Source organism: Dendropsophus ebraccatus, chromosome 4 (assembly GCF_027789765.1).
Source record: "Dendropsophus ebraccatus isolate aDenEbr1 chromosome 4, aDenEbr1.pat, whole genome shotgun sequence".
Lineage (NCBI taxonomy): Eukaryota > Metazoa > Chordata > Amphibia > Anura > Hylidae > Dendropsophus > Dendropsophus ebraccatus.
The window spans coordinates 121,909,753-121,935,897 of NC_091457.1; the positions used below are offsets into that span (position 1 = coordinate 121,909,753).

The window sequence follows — 26,145 nt, forward strand, 5'->3', positions numbered from 1 at the left end:
GTATAGAGTGCAGGTAGAGAAGCGCGTGTCAGTGCAGTAGTATTCCCGCTAGTTTTACTGACCTTGACTATGTCCCTAACACAAGAGAAAGTCCCTACCAGAACAGATTAACGATAGCTCTCAGTCCTTATACTACTTTACATCAAACACATCACCTCCGAAAAGAAGCCATAATATACACTGTCTGGTGTAGTCTGAATGCGGCTATACTAGAGTCACACAGGTGGGCGATCCTCACTCTTTTTACCTTTGCCAGCATTATACGGGTCTTCGCTACATCCAGGGGTGTAGTAACCGCAGCTGCAAAACCACCTGAGTAGTAAAAAAAAAAAAAAAAAAAAGAACAAAACAAATAAGACCTTGTTGGGGATTGATCTTACAGTGCGGTTCCCACAACCTCTGCCAAGACATCTTGAAATGTGATGTTTATATATAAACTACATCAAACATATGACGGGTCATTCGGCTTGTGACTGTGGAGGAGGGATCTCAAGGGTGAAGATTCTGCTCCTTCCGCACATCCAACCATTCCTTTATAAGCAGATGTTGGAGCAGTCTCTGACCCTATACGTCCACTTCATGTAATGTAAAGGAGGGGGGAGGGAGACAACCATTAAAAGAGACTGGTTACTGAGCTGGCAGCACCACTGGATAGATATTAAAAGCACGTTACCTGGGTCTGTGGTTTAATTTTCCTGAAGAACAGTGTCAGGGGGCTGGGCCTAGGCTGCCGTGGCCCTAGCACCACTACGTCTCACCGTCATGTACAGTGAGCTCACCGATTATGAAAAGGGCCATGATACAGCACATTGAGGTGTATAGGCACTATAGGGTCATGGTAGCAATATTATTTGCTTGCAACCCCCTGTAGGTCACATACCCATTGATAATCATTTGTGTTTGGGTTGACCATGAATTTTTGTGTTCCTAATTGGAATTTTTAATTGTTTTTAACTGTGTTTTGTAGTGTTACGTGTGATCTTTAATCTAATAAAATAAAACATGTTTGTACTTTTTCATAATTAGCAAGTGGAGTGCACTCTTCATTGATGTCTAGTCTTTGCTTCTTTTGGTTTACTATGGTTACAATCTAGGCATTGAGTGGCACCCAGCCCCTTAATTATTTAGGTAGAGCCCCCTGTTTTGTTTTTTCAGTGTAAAGGCACTAACGCTGAGAGAACCCTAGGCCCCACCCCCTTGACACTACTTCTTTCCAGTCTGACACAGTGCTCTCTGCTGCCACCTCTGTCCATGTCAGGAAAATCTCTACTACTTTGGACAGTTCCTGTCATGGACAGGGGTGGCATCAGAGATCACTGTGTCAGAATCGAAAATATACCACACACAATTTGGTGCAGACTTTCTGCTTTTGCAGAAAATCTGCAGCATATCTGCTACAAGTGCATGTATTGTATACTGCCTATGTTGCAGATTTTCTGCTGGTTAGTTAATGATAAAATCTGCAGCAGAAGATACAGTGTGAACATACTCTAAAAGGGAACTTGGCCCCTATTTCATGTTACCCTCTTCGAAAGCAGCATGTAGTAGTGACAGAAGTGCCAATGCCAGCAATTACCTAAAACTATGCCGAAGCTTTGTCAAACCTAATGTTTTTTTTTTTTTGCTGCGGTAAACTGTAATCCCTCTTGGTTGTACAGGACCTCCGGCTCATAGCACTCGCAGAACAGAATGTGAGTTTCACTAAACTTTGGCATATTCTCACATAACAGAAATACTGATGAAGTCAGCACTTCTACATGCCGCTCTCAGAGGGGGCAGCATGAAATAGGGGACAGGTGCCCCTTAAGGCTATGCTCTCCTACAATCGTTCTCTGTTATCAGCCTGGGATTGGGGACAGTCTGTATTTGGGATTAAAGGGAACTCTTTCATGCTGGCTAAAGTCAGAGAAAGCCACTGGGGGGGCATCCCAATGACTTGTGGCTCAGACTGCATGAGTGAAGGCCCTATTCCACAGGACGATTATCGTCCGCATAATCGTTAACGATAAACGATCTCAAATAACCGACCTGAAATTGTTCACCTATTTCCACGGAACGATGATCGTTACTTATGATCGTTCTTGCGATCGTCTTGTTGTTGCTATTGTGTTCGTCGCTACTACGAACAACGTCTTATTTCAATGCGACCGATTTGTGAACGAGCAACGATAAAAATAGGTCCAGGTCTTATTAAGCGATCAACGATTTCTCGTTCGTCGTTTAATCGATAACTGCTATTCAACCGCAAGATTACCATTTCTTTCCGAATGATTTGACGATTATCAGAACCATAATCGTCCTGTAGAATGGGGCCTTAAAAGTGACAACAGGTTCCCTTTAAAATTCTGCATACACTGGGGGTTGGGCTAAGCTCCACTTTGCATTCATTACCTTGCTGGATTGAAAGCAGGTTTATAAACTAAAATTTAAGAGTGTCCCTGTCTTTATCCTTCAGGTTTCCCCAGCTATGGGGAGTCACACTACCCCCATAACCTTTTCTTATTCTATTCGCTGATGTCATGCCTGTTGCTTCTACACTGCCCAGATGTTTTGTTCTCCATTGCTTTCGCATAGAAGGGTTTTTTAGCCTGTAGGCGCTTGCAACAAATTTTTTCTCCTCTCCTGACACCACTTAATCTGCGCTGCTGTCAGAGCTGTCACACAAGAGGTGAATCATGGCCTTTCTACAGGAGTCGGAGAAAGCCCTGAAGAGCGGCTGGGGGCAGACAGCTGCACGGTCCTGTACTCGCCTCTGCAGCCTCTTCACATAGGATTGTGCTCCCTTACCAGGATTACAGGCTGGGGAGGGGAGGGGGTGATTGACACCTTCTCTATTTTAAACAAAGCAAATTTGTCAAAAACAAATTGGTCGTCTTTCATCTTAATGTTTTTTTTTTTCTCACCTCTTTGGTAGAATGACCTCCGAACACCAAACAACAACTGTAGGGATCACACTCTAAACAAACCGGCTTCATGAAGAATGCTGCGCCTCTGAACCTAATACAATTCTATGGTGTGTTTTTTCGCCCTCCTCTCTAATGTGTTTTTCCCCTCTCCCTCAGTTTAACATATAATCCCTTGCACCTGCAAAAGCTCCACAGACCGCCGACTGCCAAGAATCGAGTGGACGGCTCTGCTTCCATGACCAGAGATCCTAAAATGAAAAACAGAAGAGAAATAAAAATGTATTTAAAAAACGGAGGAATGTCCTTCAGTGTTTGAGATCATCTGCAAATGGGAAAATTTCAAGGATGGGAATTGACGTAAAGGGGTCATGGAAAGCATTGGAGGTCAGACTTGGGAAAGCTGGGACTCTCCAGATGTTGAGGAACTACAACTCCCAGACTGGTGGATTAGCCAGCGGGGAGCAGCACTAAATTATAGTGAAAAAATCAGTAACAAAAAGATAAACATGTACAAGGACAATAGAACACAATAAGCAACAATAAATTGTCTTGGCTGGCTTGAAGGAACTGTCTCTTGACAGACAACACCTATCCTATTATCTGGCTCCTTTGCCAAACAGCTGATCTTGAAGGGGGAAGCCTTGGCTGGCCAGACACTTCCCCAGCAGCAGCCAGAAGTCTATGACAAGGTCATTCAGCTAGAAGCATGGATGAGTACTGCTAAACTTATTTGGGGCTTTTGTTTGTAGTTCCATAACTTTTTATTCATCAGTCAACATAAATTACATCAGTGATGTCACAATCTGGCATAATGCAGCTATGATAGTGAGTGGAGTACATAGAAGGCATAAGGACTGAAGGATGGGGTCTAGTTTTGCCACCCAGAGTAGAAGTGCCTGCCAGTAGTCTAGCCCCCCTTTATGCATGACCCATGACTCTTGAGGCAGTTCCCTTGTTTACTAACAAGGTTCTTACTATCCAGGAGCAAAGGTAAGAGGATGAACCAGGCTTGTACCTTCCCTATCCAAAGGCTTCACAGAAGCTGCTGGTCTACCCCCATAGTGATGATAATAATAATAATCAACGCAGAATTTTACGTAATTGAAAATCCTTTCACTTTCATGTGAACAGCTTTAAATCCAGTCATCGACACTATACAGACATAAATGGAAATTTGCACAAGCTAATCCCTCTCTGACAGTTGACAAAGGCTTATAAATATCAGGGTTCTCAAGATCGCCCAGGGTGAAACCTGTGCTAATGTTTAATTTCTTACTCTGTGGATATTACTGTACCGTGTCACTGCTATTTATTTTAAAGGTTTAAAAATGTACCTTTACCTTTGGTGAACCTTTCACAAACTATTAAAAGAAATGCTTAATGGAAAGGTCCGCCTTCATTTTTTTTTTAATCATTTTGTTAAAATGCATCTAAAATGAAGAAGCAGCTGATTTTCTAGTATTCCCTTAAAATCTCCTACTGTTTGGGATTTACAGCTTCTACGCAGGTCTCCATGGTATCAGACTACTAATATACTCTGTGTAGTCTAATCTTATAATCATATGGTCATCAAACTTCTTGCTAAGCTACCAAATGTATGCTAGTGAGGAGGAGCAGGCAATTGTAAGGGAGCATGACAGCAGGATCAGACTACACAGGGGATGTTTGTAGTCTGTTACTATGGAGACACATAGATCTGAGTTTTATCCACATATCTGGTATAAATAAACAATAGCTGTAGTTAAAATACCCTTTAAGTTGAATCTTATGTTTCAATGAAAATAAAATCTCCTGTTATGTAAGATAGGGGCTCAAAGCTAAAGTTGAGCAACTTTCCTAAAATTATTTACTCACCCTTACCTGCACTGCCCAATTAATAAAGATGGCTGGACCATAGTAACAATGAAGCACTTTGTCCCTATGCTTTTTTTGTCTCAAACCCCCTCCTAATAGTCTGTAAGCTCTGTATGTATGTCTGTATGTATGGATAATTATATGTATATATGTCTGATTTTTGTCAATGTTTGTACCCCCAGAATTGGAAAGTGCTGCGGAATCTGTTAGCGCTATATAAATAAAAATTACATTATATTGACCTTCACAATCTGCATTCGACAGTATTTTAAAAAGGTGTCACTGCTACAGTACACTAAGCTGCAAATATGTGTCTTTTGAAATAACTTGTTATTAGACAGGTCAAAAGTTACTGATCGCAGTGGGTCTCACTACTGAGACCTGCTGAAATCCCTAGACACAGTCATGGGGAGTGTGCAACAGTGGACTTCATTCCCCAGACTGCCAAAGATCCAACTCTTTTGCTTTATAGGGTATGTTCACACTGAGAAGATTCGGCGGAATCCCGCCTGCCTCAGTGTCAAATGGCGACTCGTGCACCTCCGCTCTCTGCTCAAAGAATTGACATGTCAATTCTTGGAGCGGAGGCACGCAAACTGTTTGACACTGAGGCAGGTGGGATTCTGCGGCTTACAGCTCCACCGTGGAATTCCACCGAAATTGATCAGTATGAACTGGCCCATAGACTGTAATGAAGCGAAACAGTTAGATTTGATTGACAGCCAGGGAGTGACCTGCTGTCAATCCAATCAGATTTGGAAGAAATTAAGATTTTGAAGAATCTGAACTTTGGGGGAACTGTGGAGCAAAGTTGGTGTGAAACATACCAACTCCTCATATTTACTAAAAATCCATTATTGAAATGCTCAACTAGGGCATACTGACTTAAGGCTATATTAAACTGTAAGAAAGCGCATATCTGCTAAATCGCTGCATACTTGCAGAACCGATTCACGGCTCGATAATCGTGCCTGTAGGGCTGCACAAACATCGCTAGTGTGTCAGTGCAGCCCTTGCTGTATATAGAAAATAATAAAGATGTAGTTATACTTGCCTCTCCGCCAGTGATTGGCTGAGCGGACTGTCATTGCAGAGATGGTTCGGAAGTGTCAGCAGTGGTTGCAGTCAGCAGGGAATGTGAGAAAAAGGCAGCATGACACCACAGCAGTAAGGAGAGGTAGATATAACTACATCTTTATTATTTTCTATACTCTTTCACCAGCCGTCGGCCACACAAACTATAACACAAAGTGATGCATGGCTGGTTTAAATTTGCTGAAAGACAACGATCAGATATTGATTGCATCCTTAGCTGATGTTTGTCTTTATTTCACAGATTCGGCAGATAATTGGTCTGTGTAATAGGGCCCATAGACAGGAGTCCCATGAATCAGCTGTAGTAGAGTCTCTTCCTTATGAGGACCCAACATGTTTATGTGTTATATGGATATACCACTAATTATAATGTACACTATGTAATGCTTTATGTCCCCATAGGTGGCATTGCAGAGAAAACACTTGCTTTAAGGCTTTATCTGCAGATTAGTTCATTGTTGGCACGCCCAGTAACAAGATCCTGTAATAAGCCTATATTCAACAGGTCCTTGTAATAGAAAATCTTTGCCCAGGTGAAAAAAAAAATCCCTTTAAGGAAGCTATGGACGGTGAACCTACTCAATCAATATACATCAACGTGGGGCTATCCCAGAAATGGTTTGAAAGTCTCTTGTGTGCAGGATTCAGGTCAACTTCAATGATACTAAGTACAGTATGTAGGATTCACTTGACAGCGTGCCATATGATATTAAACAAACACAAGGTAATAGGATATACAGTGTTGGAGGACGGTGTTCTCTTCCAATATGTGCACTGCATTTTTCAGGATGTGCTAGAGACAAGTTCTTTCCTTAGATTGAAAGGAAAACACAGAGGAAGCCATTGATAAGCTTCTGGCTTTGGAAAGCTTTTCCCCATAGAGCACTTACAAATGGTTCTAGTAACAGCTTGTGTTTCTGGGGAAACTCTATTTAGAGGAAGAACTAATGGTCCTGACAAAGTGACTGCGACAGCACAAACCGGGGACATTCTCATTGTGCGTCTCACAGAGGGTAGTGGATTCTATTCTGCTGCCTGCGCAATATTCTTATGTGGTTTCTCCACGTGATCAGCATTGGAGCGATCAGTGTACCACCGGTAACATTAACCCTTCTCACCGGCTGCACATAACCCACTAACTAAATATTCCTTGACTCTCTTAACATTTTTTACAATGTAAATAGTTAATGGTTTTATTGAAACAAAATTATCACATCATCATCCTGGCTCAAGCAGTAAAATATTATTACAGTCAATTAAAGGGGTACTCCGGCACTCAGTTGTTTTTAAATTTATGATGCAGCTAATCAATTTCTTATTTAGTTGGTCTTTTCTATCCAAAAAATTCCTGGAATACTTTTCTTTCAGTTGGGTCATGTGATCTCATGATGATCCCCTGGAAATTACATGTGTTTTTGTGCTCTAAACAGGGTCACCATCTCAGCCAGAACTTCCTATGTGATCAAACTACATGGACCCTTTCCACACAAGCAAACTCCACATCGTTACTATGGCTTAAAAGTCCGATGGTTTATAAAATCCTGCAGCCGCCAGGGGCAGGGGGAAACTGGTTTCAAGTACTAACTTACCTCGTCCCTGTGCCCGCAGTGAACGGCCGTGGGACCCCCGCTGGGCTCCGGGATCTCCAGAGCTGACACATCACGACCTGGCTGATGGACTGGCCACTTAGCCAGTTAGTGACTGGGGCAGGATGCTGATCCAGTCACTGATTGACCAGTCCATCCGCCGGAAAAGGTACCGAGCACAAATTGGGGGGGAATGCCTTTTGGCGGGGGTCCCTAGGCTAGTCCCGCTGCTAACCATGGGCATGGGGAGAGGTAAGTTAGTACTTGTAATCAATTTCACCCCTGCCCCTGTCGGCTGAAGGATTTTATAGTCCACCGGACTTCTCCTTTAATGACAGTTCAGCCTCCCACACTGTATACAGTACTTACAGTCTCCTAACCTATTTAGAAAAACATAGAGACGAGAATTATTACATTCTGCAGGTAGAGGTTTTACTGGCTCTAGCTGCCTATTTGATGCTGTGCTGAAGCATCATGGGACTAAATACAGATCACTTGTCCTACTAGCTGCTCATATACTCCAACCAACACTCCCTCCCTCCTACTGGCTACTGCGGCCACTCCACCTGTCTTACCATGCTGTGTACCATTCAAGCACTGGCTGTCAGCAGTAGCAACAGTGCCAATAGAGAGAGGAAATCTCTCCGTATGCTGGGATTGCAGGAACACACGCAACCGCCAATGAATAGTTGGGCAAGTAATGGATACCGCATTTAGAGGTGACCAAGGTCACAGGGCAGAGGAGGACGAAAGTATAAAAGATGGGGCAAGTACCCCCCCCCCTTCCCTTCCCTTCATTCTGTCTTAAAAGCAATTAATGGTATTAAAATATAAGAAAAGCTTATGTCATATAGAAAGCAAAGCTTGGTCTGCAAAAATAACACCTTACGCAGAAGAGTCAAAAGCAAATATACTGAATAAGGATATACATGGAAACGTCAGGGATTTCAGGGAACCATTACATAAACGACATGCTTTTACGGTCAATGCATTACCCAGTGGGCATTCACAGCTTGACCCCGGCCAACTGAGGAAGGATTTCCCAGAAGCTCTGAAAAGGCGATGAGGAGATGCCTATTACTCCATTGTCACTAGGGAATAGTGTAAACCTCCCCTCAACAGTGCTTACAGATTCTGTATTGTCTCATGTCCATCACTCAATGATGAATGGGGGCAATCGGTATTTCTGACCACACCAGTATCATAACCCAGCTATGCACAAGGGTTCATGGTTAGGAACAGTGCTAACTAGGGATGAGAAAATTTACAGTGCTATCCAATCCAAGCAATCAGCTTGTCAGCCAACTGTCTTTGGACTCCATGCTGCTCCGCTCTGGGTGCAGGGAAAAGCTGGATGCAGTCCTGAGAGTCCTGAGTTTAAAAGGCAGCCAGCTGACAAGCTGATGGCCGAGCATAGCAAAGCCCTTCACTAGCACTGTAAATTCACTGATCCCTAGTGCTAACCACTGTACTGCCCAAAGGATAAGGTTATAACTAGGACTGCCTAGGTAAGCACAGCATAGGAGTAAGTCATACATATACATATGGGATAGCTTGTGCTTCTAGACTTCCATAATAGAGATGAGCCTAAAGTTTGGGTTTGAACGAAACCGAACGATCACCATTTAAATCCCCGCTGTATACAGCCATAGACTGACTCCAGCATGACTCCTAGCTACAATTGTATCTCACCCACTATAAACCATAGCTCTGCTCACTCAGCTCCAACTGGTCAACATTGGATTTCCGCACTGCTGTCCACACGGCGGAATTTCCACACCAAAAATTCTGCCGCGGATCCGCTTTCCGCCTGCAGAACTGACATGTCAATTCTTTTGGCGGAAAGCAGATTCCTCCGCTAGAGCAATCCTATAGAAGTCAATGAAGTGAATTCAGTGAATTCTGCTTGAATTTCGCTTGCATTCCGCTCCTATTCTGCCTGAGAAAAATAAGTGAGGAATTTCAAGTAAAAACTTTCCTCTTTAATTCCTCGCTGAATACTCGCCTATTCCTCAGGCTACATTCACACGTCAGTATTTTTCATCTGTTTTCACTGATCAGGAAATACCGAATCCATTACAACCCATTATTTTCAATGGTGCTATTCATATCTCCGGTTAATTTGCAGATCGGCAATCCGTGACAAAAGAAAAATAGGACATGTTGTAATACGGTCCGTATTTACGGAACGGACACCCCAATAGAAATCTATGAAGAGTGCAAAATTTGCGAAGAGTACATTGCAATCCGCAAAATCTTTTGCAAAATCATCTGTATCACGTATCTGTTTTTTGATGACATCATTAAGCTCCTCCTGCCAGAAATATCCTGCCTCCTGATAGAAATGACTGTAAAATGACCACCAGATGGCCAAGTGACCTTTTTTTGGGGGGGGGTTGCGGTTTTTTGCTATCCCCTCACTACACCTTTTTTGCGGATCCACAAAAAAAAAAATGATTACAATATGGAAGATACTACAGATGCAATGCGGACAATTTTTTGCAGATTGAGGATAAAAATTGGAGGATCCAGATTTTCATCCTTGAAAATAAACGGGCATGTGAATGTAGCCTCAGTGTAAACATACCCTTAGGGTATGTGCACACTGAGGAATAGGCAAGGAATTGAAGAGGAATTCGCTCTTAATTTCCACTTGAAATTCCTCCTGTAAAATATGAACAGAGCAATGTCCAATTGTGTTTAATGGAATTTCCACTCTGTTGTTCACACTGGAGAATTTTCAAGCAGAATTTTCTGCCACAGATCCGCTTTCTGCCCGTAGGGTGGGTTCACACTACAGAATCCGCGTGGATATGTTCCGGTGGATTCTGCCGCTCGTACCCGCTTGCAGCAGTGCGCATCTCCGCCTGTGCCATAGACATCATTCTATGGCTGGGCGGATTCTTTCAGCGGACAGCAGAAATCACCGCCATTAGAATTGAGTCTATGGGAAGGGCGGAGATCTGGCCGCCGTTAACGGGTGCAAGTGACAGAATCCACCGGAACTTATCTACGCGGATTGCATATTGTGAACCCATCAAAGAATTGACACGTTAATTTTGTGGGCGGATTCTGCTAGAAGAATCCTATAGAAGTCAATGGGGACTTAAATTCTGCTTGAATTCCATAAAAATTTTCTCCTATTCTGCTCCAATTCTGCCAGAGCTAAATTGGAAAGGAATTACAAGCAGAAAACATTCCGCTTCAATTCCTCACTGAATACTCGCCTATTCCTCAGTGTGAACATACCCTTATGATTTGCTGTCTCCGGATGCCCATGATTATTCCCATACTCCAATATTCCCATTATGCCCATGACCAAACTTGCACATGCAAATGCTGCAGGGTATGTTGGTGATAGATAAGTAACAGAAAATAAATGCAAAAATCAATAGATAACTACAGAATAAATGCCAACAAAATTATGAGGATACTTTATGGTAATTTAAAAAGAGAAGAATATGACATTCCATGAATATATCAGACGTGCACCATCTAGTCTGAACAATTCAGCTGCACGACACATTCATTTTATATCATGCGGTTATAGATCAGGAGTCTGTGAATAGCTTACCTTTACATACAATGAGGTTATCACTCACCTTTAAAAACTCCCAAAGTGGAAACTGAACGAGCGAAAATGGAATCTAAAAAAAAAGAAAAAATCTGTTAATAAAGAACTCTAATAATAAGCTAAAGAGGGGTCAGAGGAAAGTAATTGGATTTCCACCATCCAATCATATTGCTATTCTCTAGTACTGAACTGGAACTTGAAGCGTCTGGGCCCAAATGCAAAATCTGCACCTAGGCTTCCAACTACTACATTCTTATGTGCCCCTTCTGATGCCACAACCTCTGCACCTCCTACTGGGTTTCCCCGAAAATAAGACAGTGCCTTATATAAATTTTTGTTCCCGAAGAGGGACTCTGTCTTGTTTTGCACCACACAAGCATGTTGAGGGCGAGGGGTTACCTGCATGGGAGGGAGACGGAGGGGTGAGTGGCACAGGAGGGTGTCTTGCACATGAGTGAGTGAGGGAGACGGTGGGGCGAGTGGCACAGAAGGGAGACTGAGGGGTGAGCGGCACGGGAGGGAAACGGAGGGGTGAGCAGCATGGGAGGGAGAGGAGTGATGAGCGGCACAAGACAGTCACAGAAGGGAGGGGGTGAGCAGTGGCGGGTAGTGGTGGACAGCCTTACTTTGGGGGAGGGGGGCCTTATTTTGGGCTACTTGTTAGATTAGTTGGGGTGTCTTATTTAAGGAGGATGCCTTATTTTCTGGGAAACATTGTCGTTACACCCCTGCTTATCTGTGTGGCTGGACAAGCACCCAAATAAGTTCATGTTGTTAAAAAAAAAAAAAAAGGTTAAAAACGATTTTTGGCCTTTCCAAGGTCCCCAAAGAGCTGCATTTATATACCAATATACTTACACATTGTTTTTCATTAAACTGCACATTAAACCTTATTAATACTATATAGGGATTTTCACTTGGCCACATAGTATATAAATTAACACTGGATTCTAGAAAGGGTCCCAGCTGGGAGACTAATATTATAGCCTTGGGTGGTCTTCAAAACATATTAAACAAAACAGATAAAACTTACTTGACTTATAAAATGATCATCCAATACTAACCGTGTGGAAAACGACTTTGTAAGGCCATGGGACCATTAATATTCCACGTACTGTTATATCGCTGCGCAGCCATACAAGACAACATCAGGTCTTGTACTGTATTCTATCTTGTCTCAACTCTCATGGTGCTGGTGGGTGTCTATTTCCATTCACTCAGTCTGAGCACGGATAACGTTCCGCGTTAACTGTTTTACACGTACAATCTAATGCACCCAGAGTCAGCCTGTCTGCTGGCTCCAGTCGAGATTTTCTGGTCGACCCCCTGCCAATGTATTTTGCAGATGGACGGTTTCAGTGCGCTTAGCACCCAGATATTCTGCTGCTAACGGACCGATAAAACACAGCACAAATGTTTATGTAGCTGAATAAACATAGAAGGGGCAGGGTCCTTGTTTGGCATTGTGAAGAATAAATTTAAAGGAAATGTTCAAGGTCTTATCAACCAAACTGAGAGAGACTTGTAAAACCAGTGTGGTAGCACTACCTATAGCAACAAACCCAGCATGCATCAGAAAGAGGGGGGCATAAAATCGGCCAACTCGCCCTTCTGTGGTCAAATAAGTGAGGAGGAACTTACAGCCCGCCAACTAGGAGCATGGAGCTGGACTAGCATATAAGCCCACTCCCTTGATATACCGTCCATAGAGACAAGGTCAGCAAAATCTCCTGAGAAAAGGAACACTTTCAGTTTCCTAAAGGAGTTATCCAAGCTTAGGAAAACACGGCCACTTTCTTTCAGAAACAGCACCACTCTTGTCTGTAGTTCTGGTTTGGCTTTGCAGTTCAGTTTTATTGAAGTTATGCTTTTTCTAATCGTGGATATCCCCTTTAGTCAGCCAAAAGTTCCTTTCTTTTCCCCACTTTGGTGGTCAATGGTAGCTTTTGGTAGACCACAGATCTCTGTACAATTACAGCATTACTACAGAATAATTTGGTTCCCTATGTGGAATCAGACCAGTGAGATTTTTTTGGGGATGGTTATGAGGTCATCCGTAACCTTATTTCTTATGGAGACTAAATAGCACACGCACTTTCCAACATTTTTGATATGTATCCAAGTCTGTAACGTCAAATGTTTCCTTGTTTTTAAACATTCAGGTTTAGACCTTGATTATCCATCTCATAGGATAAAACACCCATCAAGCAAAAGATGAATGATAGGGATCAAGAAAGAGCAAAGGTCCCAAGTATAAGAAGACACTAAATAAGATGAAGCTCTGATGTGTAAGGACATCTGACCATGGACTTGATGACCAAGAAGAAACAAGGTGTGATGTCTAAAAAGATATGAAGCTACATAAGCAAAAAAAGCATGACAAGAAGTAAAAAAAAAGATATGGAATAAAATAGTACACGGAGGAATGTGATCAAATGTGCAAGGGCATGGGAGATCTAAGATATAAGGAGACATGGCATCACATGACTTAGGGCTGATAAACTCAGGCCCTCCAGCTGTTGCAAAACTACAATTCCCATCATGCTTGGCTAGCCAAAGCTTTAGGTTTGACACCTGTTATGATGATGTGAGATACAAAGTACAAGAAGAGGTGAGATCTCCGATAAAATGCAGTGGCTACATCCCAAAGTCATCTCCATAAACACAGTAGCATAATAACAAATCCAGTACATTACATTTCTTTGAAAATACAATACTTAAGTACAGTAATAAATCTAGATGGGAAGTAAAGTGTGCAACCTGATCTCAATAAGTGCACAAACATCTTAGTGAGGATCCATTTCAGTAATGTCACCAGGGACACGGGTTCTGCCATGCTTCTAAAACCAGCTGACAAGTGGCTGTAAAACAATTGCAATTGTGAATACTCAATTCAGGACGGTTGTGGGGAAACTGTATTGTAGATAAGGGTAAAGAAAGAGGTTTTGTCTGTGTCCATGACATCATGAGGAGCGGAATGTTCCCAATATAGCCTTCATTTCCTGTCTGTGGTTCCACACCTGGCACCTACTATATAATAATTGGCTGATAGATGACATTTCCAGTAAGCCATCTTGTATTACAGCATCTGGACTATCCATAAAGCAACTATCCTCCAAAATCCAAAAAAAACGTATTCATCATCACAGTGCCCCAGCCTAACAATTCAGTGTGCCTACCACCTACGTGCTAGGAGAGGCAGCTGTCAGCCGTTGGCAGGGAACAAATCCAGTGTGATCTTACAGGGGTGTTACACACCATACTCTGTCTATTTCTTTCAAATCAACTGGTGTGAGAAAGTTAGAAAGATTTGTAATTTACTTCCATTAAAAAATCTCAAGTCTTCCCATACTTATTAGCTGCTGTATGTCCTACAGGAAATGTTTGTTTTTTTTATTTTCAGTCTGACACAGTGCTCTCTGCTGACATCTCTGGCCAAGACTCTCAGTTTTCTATGAATCCCCATAGAAAACCTCTCCTGCTCTGGACAGTTCCTGTCTCAGCCAGAGATGTCAGCAGAGAGCACTGTGTCAGACTAAAAAATAAAACACCATATCCTGCATGACATACAGCAGCTCATAAGTATGGGCAGACTTGAGATTTTTTAATAGAAATAAATTGCAAATCTTTATAACTTTCTCATACCAGTTGATTTGAAAGAAAAATACTTTTGCTGGACAACCCCTTTAATATCTATTAAGGCACAATTTAGCCTGAGGTTGAGTTCACACTAGCATAATACAAAGATATTGTTGCATTCACAGCTTTCCAGACATTTTGTACTTGCTACGACAGGGGTCAATCAAAGACAACCACTATAATGCAACAATGGGGCGGTATAAGGGAAATAAAAATACTCTCTCGAATAGCACTGTTGGATTGAAGCACAGGGTCCAAATTTTCCCTGACTTTGTATGTCCTCCTCTATGTATTCTGGTTTGCTCCCAAACTCTAGAAAGACTCACTGAATGAGTAAAGTGGCTGCAGCACACGTGACAACTGTCCCTGTTCACTCTGGGGACATTCTGGGGACTAGGAATGAGATGGGTAGTCAACTTGAGTACTAGAGGTTAGATGGGAAGCCATGCTGTGGACCATAAATGAAAGCAGGGCCATGCTAAGGATGAGGAATAAGATGCAGAGTTGTGTTGGGGACTTGGAATAAGAAAGGAGCTGAGATATAAGGAATTAAGCTCACCACCATGAATGAGTTGTGAGCCACACTGGGGACTAGGAATGAGATAGGGAATGAAGCTGGGCACTAGAGATCAGATGTGGAGCCATGCTGCAGACCAGAAATATGAGATAGGGGGCCATGCTGAAGACAAGGAATGACATTGGGGATTCATGTTTGGGGTTAGTATACAGGTGAAAAGTAAATATTAGGAGCTAGGCTGGGTACTAGAAATGAGATGGGGAGCTGGGCTGGGTACTAGAAATGAGATGGGGAGCTAGGTTGGGTACTAGAAGTGAGATGGGGAGGTAGGCTGGGTACTAGAAATGAGATGGGAAGCTAGGCTGGGTACTAGAAATGAGATGGGGAGCTGGGCTGGGTACTAGAAATGAGATGGGGAGCTAGGCTGGGTACTAGAAATGAGATGGGGAGCTAGGTTGGGTACTAGAAGTGAGATGGGGAGGTAGGCTGGGTACTAGAAATGAGATGGGAAGCTAGGCTGGGTACTAGAAGTGAGATAGGGAGCTAGGCTGGGTACTAGAAATGAGATGGGGAGCTAGGTTGGGTACTAGAAGTGAGATGGGGAGGTAGGCTGGGTACTAGAAATGAGATGGGGAGCTAGGCTGGGTACTAGAAAAGATGGGGAGCTAGGCTGGATACTAGAAAAGATGGGGAGCTAGGTTGGGTACTAGAAATGAGATGGGGAGCTAGGCTGGGACTAGAAGTGAGATAGGGAGCTAGGCTGGGTACTAGAAGTGAGGTGGGGAGCTAGGCTGGGTACTAGAAATGAGATGGGGAGCTAGGCTGGGTACTAGAAATGAGATGGGGAGCTAGGCTGGGTACTAGAAGTGAGGTGGGGAGCTAGGCTGGGTACTAGAAATTAGATGGGGAGCTAGGCTGGGTACTAGAAGTGGGATGGGGAGCTAGGCTGGGTACTAGAAATGAGATGGGGAGCTAGGCTGGATACTAGAAATTAGATGGGGAGCTAGGCTGGGTACTAGAAGTGGGATGGGGAGCTAGGCTGGGTACTAGAAATGAGATGGGGAGCTAGGCTGGGTACTAGAAATGAGATGGGGAGCTAGGCTGGGTACTAGAAATAAGATGGGGAGCTAGGCTGGGTACTAGAAATAAGATGGGGAGCTAGGCTGGGTACTAGAAATGAGATGGGGAGCTAGGCTGGGTACTAGAAATAAGATGGGGAGCTAGGTTGGATACTAGAAATAAGATGGGGAGCTAGGCTGGGTACTAGAAATGAGATGGGGAGCTAGGCTGGGTACTAGAAGTGAGATGGGGAGCTAGGCTGGGTACTAGAAGTGAGATGGGGAGCTAGGCTGGGTACTAGAAATGAGATGGGGGGCCATGCAGAGTAAAAGAAATTAGATGGGGGCCATGCTAGGTAAAAGAAATTAGATGGGGGCCATGCTAGGTAAAAGAAATTAGATGGGGGCCATGCTAGGTAAAAGAAATTAGATGGGGGCCATGCTAGGTAAAAGAAATTAGATGGGGGCCATGCTGGGTACTAGAAATTAAATGGGGGACCATGTGGCAGAGCAGAAATTTGAGAAGGGGGAGCCATGTAGAGGACCTGAAATGAGATGGGGAGCCATGCTGGGTACAAAAGATCAGATGGGGGAGCCATGCTGCAAACGGCAAATACAAGAAAAAGAGTCAGTCATACAGAGGAGCAGAAATGGGATGATGAGCAATACTAGAGACCAGGCATGAGAAGAAGGAGGGACCAGGAATGAGAAAGGAGCCATGCTGGGTGGCAAGAACAGAGAAGCAATGCCAGGGACCAGTAAATCAACAGAAGAGAACATGTTAAACCTGCATTCTGTATACTTTTTGTCTCAGAGATGACCACCCCTAGAAAAGACCACTTTTCTGTGCAACTTTGGGTAGATGACTCAAAGAAGTTTCACCGTATACAGATATACAGTATAGTTTGCACTTTGTTAAATCCCCTATTGGATCTGTATGTTACCTGTAAGTTATGGTACAAACTCACCATATGTTTTCCTATTTCTGATTTCTGCTCGCAGTACACAGCCCACCGTCATGCTTTGTTCATAAGCATAAAACTACCATTGTATTAATCCTTCCGTACAACTTACGTCTGTATTGTACACAAAATTTATTTTGTGTTTGTTTTCCAGCGCTTCTTATTACAGGTGCTGAAAGGTATTTGCTAATTCCTGTCGCAGGCAATGATTAATACATGAAGCAGCTATGGTGAGGCTCGAAGAGGAAAAATAAACCTGACAGATGCCCCAGCATGACAGAATGGTTATCTGTTCAGACAGGAACTGAGAGTGAGAAGAAATCAATGTCACCGCCATAGGCTGAGCTGACACGCTGAAATCTCACAGGAAGTTGGTCATCGCTGTGAGTGATAAATGCTTCATGATGCCATCTCACAATCCTGCAGCAGAGGTCAAACTTGGCAGTGCAATAAATTCTAACCCAACGGCCTTCTGTACTCACGGCAAGAGACTCAGATCTGCTATTTACTCCCAGCATTTAGGACAATTAGTATAAGAAAAAATAAACTTTTAGTGGGAAAAAAAAAAAAAAAAAAAACATTTTGCCACATGATGCCAGGTTCACCAGTATGGCACTGTAATACTAGAGCAATGCATTTAACAGAAATTATTGTGGGTGGTCTGTGGTTTAAATTCCACTCAAACATAAATTTTGATACTGTATGTTGCTGTCCATGATGAGACTTACAATTCTTTCCATACTTGTTATTATCTATTCAGTCTCCTTCCCCCAGTTCTCAGACACAAAAATCTGTGTGCAAGCTGTCTCCCCCTCCCTTCTGAGACAGCTGATATAAACAAGTAAACTGGAGAGAAAGGAACGGCTGCACATCCTATCTATGGCTGATACTTGGCCTATATTAAAAATCAACACCAGAGTGTCTGTATATTATTTGATCAAGCCATAATAGCCCCGTGTACCAACGTGCCGGTCCTCTGGTTCACACGGGTCTCTACGTTAACTCCACACCGTGTCGGTCAGTGACCACCGCCCGCGCAAAGAGTGAACATGCAGGGAAAGGGGGCCATGGAATGGCCTTGCAACCCCCATGTCACAAGACCAGACCCAAAAAGCCCCACCAGAACCCGGCCAGCACCACGACGAGGGAGGCTGCCCCCAAATGACACAAGTATGGATATGGTATTACACTTACCACTGCTGCTCTCACAGAGTGGGGAAGACATAAGGTCCGGACATGTGAGCACAGGCATATCCTGCTAATTTTGGTCATGTGGGTCTTATAAAGGAGTGCGAGCTGTTCAGAGAGGGAGAACTGGAAAACACGGAAACTGGAGAGAAAGGAACGGCTGCACATCCTATCTATGGCTGATACTAATGCCGCTAGGCCTATATTAAAAATCAACACCAGAGTGTCTGTATATGATTTGATCAAGCCATAATAGCCCTATGTACCAACGTGCAGGTCCTCTGGTTCACACGGGTCCCTACGTTAACTCCACACCGTGTCGGTCAGTGACCACCGCCCCTGCAAAGTGTGCATGTGCAGGGAAGGGGGGCCATGGAATCAAATTATATACCAACATCCTGGAGTTGGTTTTTAAATGTAGCTGAGAAGCATTAGTATCAGCCATAGGTGTGAGGTGCAGCGCTATTTTCTCTTCTTGTTCGTATTTTACATTTCTCCCTTTTCTCAGTGTTTGCACTCCTCATGGTAAGACCCACATGACCGCAATTAGCAAGAGACACCTGTGCACACATGATTTGTATCCTTCCCATTCTACCTGCTGGAGTGTGGTGAGTGTTTTAGACCTTGTTCACACTTGTGTTGTTTGGTGACAGCTTTTTCCGCCGGCGGTGCATGCTGGGATTTACGGGGGCCTCTGGGTATTGGTCCTGTGACAGTGGGGTTGCAGTGCCGTTCTATGGCCTCCCTTCCCTGTGCATGCCTTGCGGGGATGGCGGTCGCTGACTGACATGGTGGTGAGTTAGTGTAGGTACCCATGTGAGCCAGGAGACCTGCACGCTGGTACATGGGGCAATAGGGTTTGATCAAATTATATACCAACATCCTGAAGTTGGTTTTTAAACGTAGCTGAGAAGCATTAGTATCAGCCATAGGTGCAGCGCTATTTTCTCTTCTTGTTGATATAAACAAGTCCCTCCCAGCATTACAAAGTTGTTACAATGTTGCAGATAAAGCCAGACAGGGACTTGTTTACATCAGCTCAATAGTAAACGTAGGAGACAGAACTTCTTGTAAAAAAACGTTATTTTTTTATTTACATCAGACGCGACTTTTCGGCTGGTACTTCAGCCTTTCTCACGTTTTTTTTTTCACAAGAAGTGCTGTCTCCTACGTTTACTATTGGATTGACGCCGAACGGAAGGGTCCTGTGCGGTGAGACGTGCACTCCATCTAAATATTCTTATTTTTTCCCACTTTTTCCAGTGCTGTCCCAGTTTGATTTTTTTATTTGCTTACATCAGCTGTCTCAGAAGGGAGGGGAAAGGAGAGGGAGACAGAGAGAAAAGCTTGCACACAGATTTTTGTGTCTTCAGGAGAAAGTGGCAGCTGAGATCTAAGGAAAGGAGACTGAATAGATAATAACAAGTATGAAAGGAATTGTTAGTCTAATCATGGGCAGCAACATATCAAACGTTAAGTTTTAGCGGAATACCCCTTTAACGATGGATGTCGCAACCCCTGGTGCTATCTGCAGCCCGGGACCATGATTATTAGCCAAAGTGCAAAATTGAACATTTTTGGTCCCATCAAATCCAGTAAAATTGAAATAAAAAGCGGTCAAAAAGTCGCATATATGCAATCAAGGTACCGATAGAAAGTACAGATCATGGCGCAAAAAATGACACAGCCCCATAGACCAAAGGATTTAAAGAGCGTATATTTTCTGTAAAAGGTTTTATTTTTTAAAAAGTCACCAAATAATATAAAAGTTATGCAAGTTAAGTAACATATATAACATGTCAGTTTTTCCATAGGAGGAAAAAATAAGGGCTCATGTGGGTCTGTAGGGGAACAAATACAAGTGCTATGGCTTTTTAAACACGAGGAGGAAAAAACGAAAACGCAAAAACGAAACGAAATGAAAACTGGCTCCGTCATTAAGGGGTAAATACAACAGCACCAGCTTTACAGAATGTGGCGGAGCTTAGCATATGGATGGACACACATATCATACCCTCAGTAATGAAAAACATGGTAATAAGGGATATATTTGACATAAAACATAAGCTGAATAAGAAAATGTAGGTATGTGATAGTGTGAGCCCTTTCAGATGGCTCCAGTTACAGCATGCCACAAAAGGATTTTACTGAATTCATCCTCTATATAAAGACCTCTATAGGTGATATACTATGGCTCATAGCCGAGCGCCCTTATGGTTTTGATTTGACCCACAAGTGTCAATATGTAAATGAAGTCTTCTTATATGGAAATCATTAGAATTTTGCACTATTTTAGAATTTTTGTAGTGACATCAAAAGATTTACAAAGGAAAAAAAAAAAAAAAAAACGCCCACACACCATAAATCTTCAGGTAATTTTTCAGACGAGGTTGTGCAGGGTTGAAAGGTGTTATTTGTTCACAAAAATGTCTCCCAGGCTGGATTCGCACGTGGCATTTGTCTGATTGATGATTTTACCTTACAAATATGGCACAGGGCAGAAGTTCTGCAGAAGAGAATGGGAATTTATAAAGAATTCTCAATCATTATCACCTGAGGTCTTTAGCTTCTCCTGGGATTGTCCCCAACCGGGCTGCTCCTGGACAGGTCGGTATAACAGAAGGAGGCACAAGGAAGACATAATGGTTTTCAACGTCTGGCGTCCATATGCTGACTTAAGACTATTGCCAGCCAAACCTACCAAGTTTGGCTGACAAGCTCAGATGTTCGATACAAGGTAATAGACACATTAGGGAGATTTATCAAACATGGTGTAAAGTGAAAGTGGCTCAGTTGCCCCTAGCAACTAGATTCCATTTTTCATTCCTCACAGACACAGGAAAATGAGAAGTATCGCTCTAGCGCCATGGCCCCTTTAAACACATTTTGGAGTGTCCAGAGTCAGACCTTTATCGATGTTACATTAAAGAGGTACTCAAGGAGTTGTTTTTTGTTTTTTTTTCAAATTCATGTCCAGAGCAGTAGAGGTTTTCCATAGGGATTTGCTACTGCTCTGGACAGTTCCTGACACAGACAGAGGTGGCAGCAGAGAGCACTGTGTCAGACTGGAAAGAATACACCACTCCCTGCAGGATATACAGCAGCTGGTAAGACCCTTGTGTTGGTTAACCCCTTTCCGCCCACAGCCCCACCGCAGAGAGCATACATTACCTGCTCTGGCAACGCTGCTGCATGTCAGGCTCCCAGCTCCAGTCCCACTCAGCCAATCAGTGCACAGCTGCAAATTCGCAGTGTGAAATCCGCTGCGAATCAGTTATATGTGAACGCACCCTAAAGGGGTAGTGTGGTGTAAGACATTTTTTCAGTAAATAACACACATTACAAAGTTATACAACATTGTAATGAGTGTTAAGTGAATGGCCCCCTTCCCCATGTCCCCCACCCGGCCTTGGACTCAGAAATGTCATAGAGTATACTTACAGAATCACTGTCCACCCCGCCCGCTAGCGCGGCATCAGCTGCTCAGCCGCGATTGGCTGAGCATAACAGAGCTCAGCCAATTGCGGCTGAGCAGCTGATGACGCGCTGGAGGGGGGCCGGCATGAGGGAGGGCGGAAAATGGGGAAGGGGGCCATTCACTTAAATAACACACATTACAATGTTGTATAACTTTGTAATGTGTGTTAAGTGAAAAAATGTCTCACACCGCACTACCCCTTTGACGTATCTGAAGGATAAATAACCAATTGAAAAAAAAAAGCTGCATAATCCTTTTCATTTCACTGCTTTTATATCTGAGATATATGTGTGCAGCCTGCTCTCCCCCAGCAGCTAAGCTAATGTTACATTGCTCTAAAAGGCAGAGTTTAGTAAATTAATAAGCTGTATGCCAGTTCTTTAACATTTTGGCAAAGCAACTGAAAACTGGAGGAAAAGTTAAAACTGTCATTGGTTTTTTAATGTTGGGATTAGAAATAAAGTAGAATTTTTATTAACTGGCAATAGGTCTGAAGGTGACTGAGGTGGAGCAGAACCAGGAACAATATTTTGACAGGCTGGACAAGGGGATCTGTACTGTCTTATATAAATATGGCGACCTGCAGTGAACAACATTTGGATGAGTTTCTGTGTAAATAGAGCAGATCTGATATCCGGGGAAAGGTAAAAGTTCACCCCACCTCCTGGGCCATAACTAGGGATCAATAAATAAACTGGCCTGTTTACTCTATCCTGGAGTTGTCTTTGATTTTATTACATTTCTGACCTCTATATGATAGACTTCAGCCAGTTTATCAACCATCAAATCTCTGTCCCCAGGGAAGATTATGCTCTAATTCCCCCCTCTCAGACTCTATCTATCTTATTAAGGAATTCTGAGTATAGAATGGGCCCAATACTCAGGACTCTATTAGACAAGGCTGAGCATTAAAAAAAAAAAATTGCTAATCGCTGGGTGTGACAACTTTACATCATTACTTTTTAGTCTGCAGTGAAATAAGATGTTCTGGGCAGGAAACTGACAGAAGTGCTGTGGGAAGAAAATAGGCAGCGTGGGAGGACCATGTTGAAAAGCAACACTTACTGGGACTTGTCGTACTCAGCAACTGCTTCACCAGGGAGTACATCCACAAAATACAGAACTAAGACATCCAAAATAATATATTTTTGGTGGTTTTAATCTGGGGCAAACAGGTAAGCAATGGGTCAATTATCAGCTGGCAGGAATGCTCAGTGCCATTTGTCAGCTAATTTGCTAATTTGCCATTTGCATTTTTTTCTGTGGCCATTGACGGTCAGTTGCACATCTTTCTTTGTAAATAGGAACATGTCCAACATGATAGCATTAATAGGCCGCACAAACAATCCAGGAATCATTCATGTGGCCCAGCTGCATGATTGAACCTTGTAAGGCTGTGCTCACAAATGGGATTTATTTAGTGTTCACAATCCATTTTCGCCATGACTTTAATGCTATTTTGCCACGAATTGCACAATCACGGTGAAATAGGGCAATTTTTGTAGTTCTGTCAAAATGGCAAAAATTGTGCTATTTTACAGCAATTTTCCAATTCAAGGCAAAATAGCATCAAAATGGTTGAAAAAACGCACTATAAATAGATCCCACGTGTGAACACAGCCTGAAGGCTCTGCATACAGAAACCAATCTCATTGATCAGCACTCGTTTGTGCCCTAATATCAGGCTTGGTTAACAGGCCCTTAGCTGATGGCTGTTTGCAAAGTTATAAAATCATGTTTTCCTTATTAAGTTCCATTGTCACAGAGGTCATGATGAGCTGCAGCATGCACACCTCCTCCCCTCTGCCACCCTTCCTGCAGTGATTGATGTACAAGATGCAGTGCTGAAAGCCGAACCCTGTGCATCAATCATACAGGTAAGTGAGGGGTGGGAATGTCAGGAAGGCATGGATGCTGCAGCCCTTAAAGGGGTTGTCTAAGATCAGAAATACAAAGCTGCATTCTTTCAGAAATATCGTCATACTTGTTCTCTGGTTGTGTGTGGGATTGCAGCTCAGTTCCTTTTTGAAGCGAACAGAGTTGTAATGCCACACAACACCTGATGACAGGAATGGCTGTGTTGGGCTAATTCATTATAAAGCACACATCAATGCAGCATAATTTGCATCTTACATAGATAGATAAACAACAATATATCAAGGAATACAAACACATATACCTGAATGACTGCAACGCATAGAACACTCATATATTCACATACTTTTTTTTTTCGCGACAGTTTTTGCAATTACTGCAACATAACAAAAAGGTTCTTAATTTTTCTAAAAATTCCTGTAAATACACCCCAACACTAACTGCCTGCCTGAATCTGCTCTGTGCACACCATTGGATTTTTCCTCTTCTCCGCTAGCCATAAGATAACAGATGAGTTTCACAGCTTTGAATGAATGACGATATTGTTTAAGCTGAAACAGATGTGTGTCAGATGGCAAACCCATTAGAATGTTCCATCGTTAAAAAGAAACAGGATAACAATGAGCCATCTGAAAAAAAAAAAAAGAAGAAGCAAGAATCGCCCTGATCAGGAAATATACAAGCCGCGGCTAATCTCCCATTTATTGATGGATAATGCCTTTCGGGCATGCACATGTACCGCGCAGAGTACCATGAAGCTCGAAACTCTGTTCACATAAAGAGGTCAGAGGTATAGCCCATAAACAAAGGGTGCACAATTTGTCTGAAGGATTTTTTTTTTTTTTATTTGATTTATTTTTTTTTTGAATTTTTTTGAACTGTACACACACAGAGTAATGAAGTATTATCATGAATAGAAAATGAAATTATTCACATAAGTTCAGGGATCAACAATGCCTAGTTTAGTATAGCCACATCCATCTAAGAGGTCAGGAATGTTGAAAGAATGGAGACTGATCCATTGCGAGCTGAATGGCGCAATTGTCTAGGCCACTTCCAAGGATGCACATATAACCTACATACATTTCCGTCTGTGCTCATTGCTCAATTATAACATAAAACACAAATACAGCGAAATTATACTTTGAAATCATTCACTCAGAATAAGGCATGCCATACCTTAGAAGCCCTGGAATAAGATATCAACAGTATTGGCAGTTATTGTTAGGCTGAGGTGCCGTTACACGACCAAACACCTCTATTTAGCACGGTAAGCTTTGAGCTGCATCGAAGCTAAGGTAAGTTAATAGGGTTACACTAAGGCCCAAAAGTGGCAGCGACTGTAAGGGTACTATTACACGGAACGATAATCGACCCTATTCGGCCGATTATCGCTCCGTGTAATAAAGCAAACGATCAGCCAATAATCGTTGTCATCGGCTGACCGTTGATATAGGTTAGACCCTATAATTGTCGGGCGCCGACCGTGCATCGCTATGTGTAATAGCGGTGCGCGGCCGGCAACTGACGATATACATTACCTATCCACGCTCTGGGGCTGCTCCTGCGGTCTGCTTCTCCCTGGGTCCCGCACGCTCTAGCTTCAGAGCGGCCTGTCAGCTGACAGGTTGCTCAGCCAATCACAGGCCGGGACCACCGCGGCCTGTGATTGGCTGAGCAGCTGAGCTCTGAAACTTGAGCGCGGGGGACCCGGGGAGAAGCGGACCGCAGGAGCAGCCCCGGAGCGTGGATAGGTAGAGTAGATAGTTAAAGCAAGGGCTGCAAGGACATCAGTAATCGGGCCATGTAATAGGCCCAGTAAACGAGCGCCGATCTAGCAGATCGGCGCTCGTTTAGAGGTATTATCAGGCCCACATCGGCCCTTGTAATACAACCCTAAGGGAATGTGCACACAACGAAACCCAGGTGGATCGCCCGCCGCAGATTCCGCAGCTCGCCCCAGCACGCATCTCCGCCTGTGACAGACTCCATTCTATGGTCAGGCAGATTCCACCGACCGGACGGCAGAATCTGCCTGACCATAGAATGGAATCTGTGGCACAGGTGAAGAGTGAAGCGGTAGCGCCTGGGGACGAGCGGCAGAATTCGCTGCAAGTCCTCCGCCTGTTTTCCTAGTGTACACATACCCTAACTCTGGGGACAAAAAATCCATCTGAGATTCACTAACCTTAGGTGAGACACAGCGATCCCTGGTCATATAACCCCTGCCACAGCCAGGATCACCTTGTAGCCCCAATCTCATAGCAATTAAGAAAACTTAAAAACTCCATATGATTGAAGCGTTTTTTCGGATTTAGCCTTACTTGTCCCTAATCCACAAGACAGGGCAAAAGTGTGAGATTTCGGAGGGGTCTGACCCCTGCACCACTGGGTATTTCTAGATCGGTGCCCC

The 26,145-nt window shown here is 43.3% G+C and overlaps 1 protein-coding gene across 1 annotated transcript in view; it reads right to left on the bottom strand.

Moving 5' to 3' along the window:
* SLC25A26 (solute carrier family 25 member 26) overlaps positions 1 to 26,145 on the bottom strand; it is a 102,607-nt gene that overhangs the window by 6,897 nt on the left and 69,565 nt on the right. Inside the window, exons 6-8 of the mRNA XM_069966916.1 lie at positions 11,044 to 11,088; positions 3,085 to 3,154; positions 248 to 312 (exon numbers count right to left, since the gene is read on the bottom strand). Of these exons, the coding sequence (XP_069823017.1) occupies positions 248 to 312; positions 3,085 to 3,154; positions 11,044 to 11,088 (180 nt within the window). The remainder of the gene's footprint in view (positions 1 to 247; positions 313 to 3,084; positions 3,155 to 11,043; positions 11,089 to 26,145) is intronic.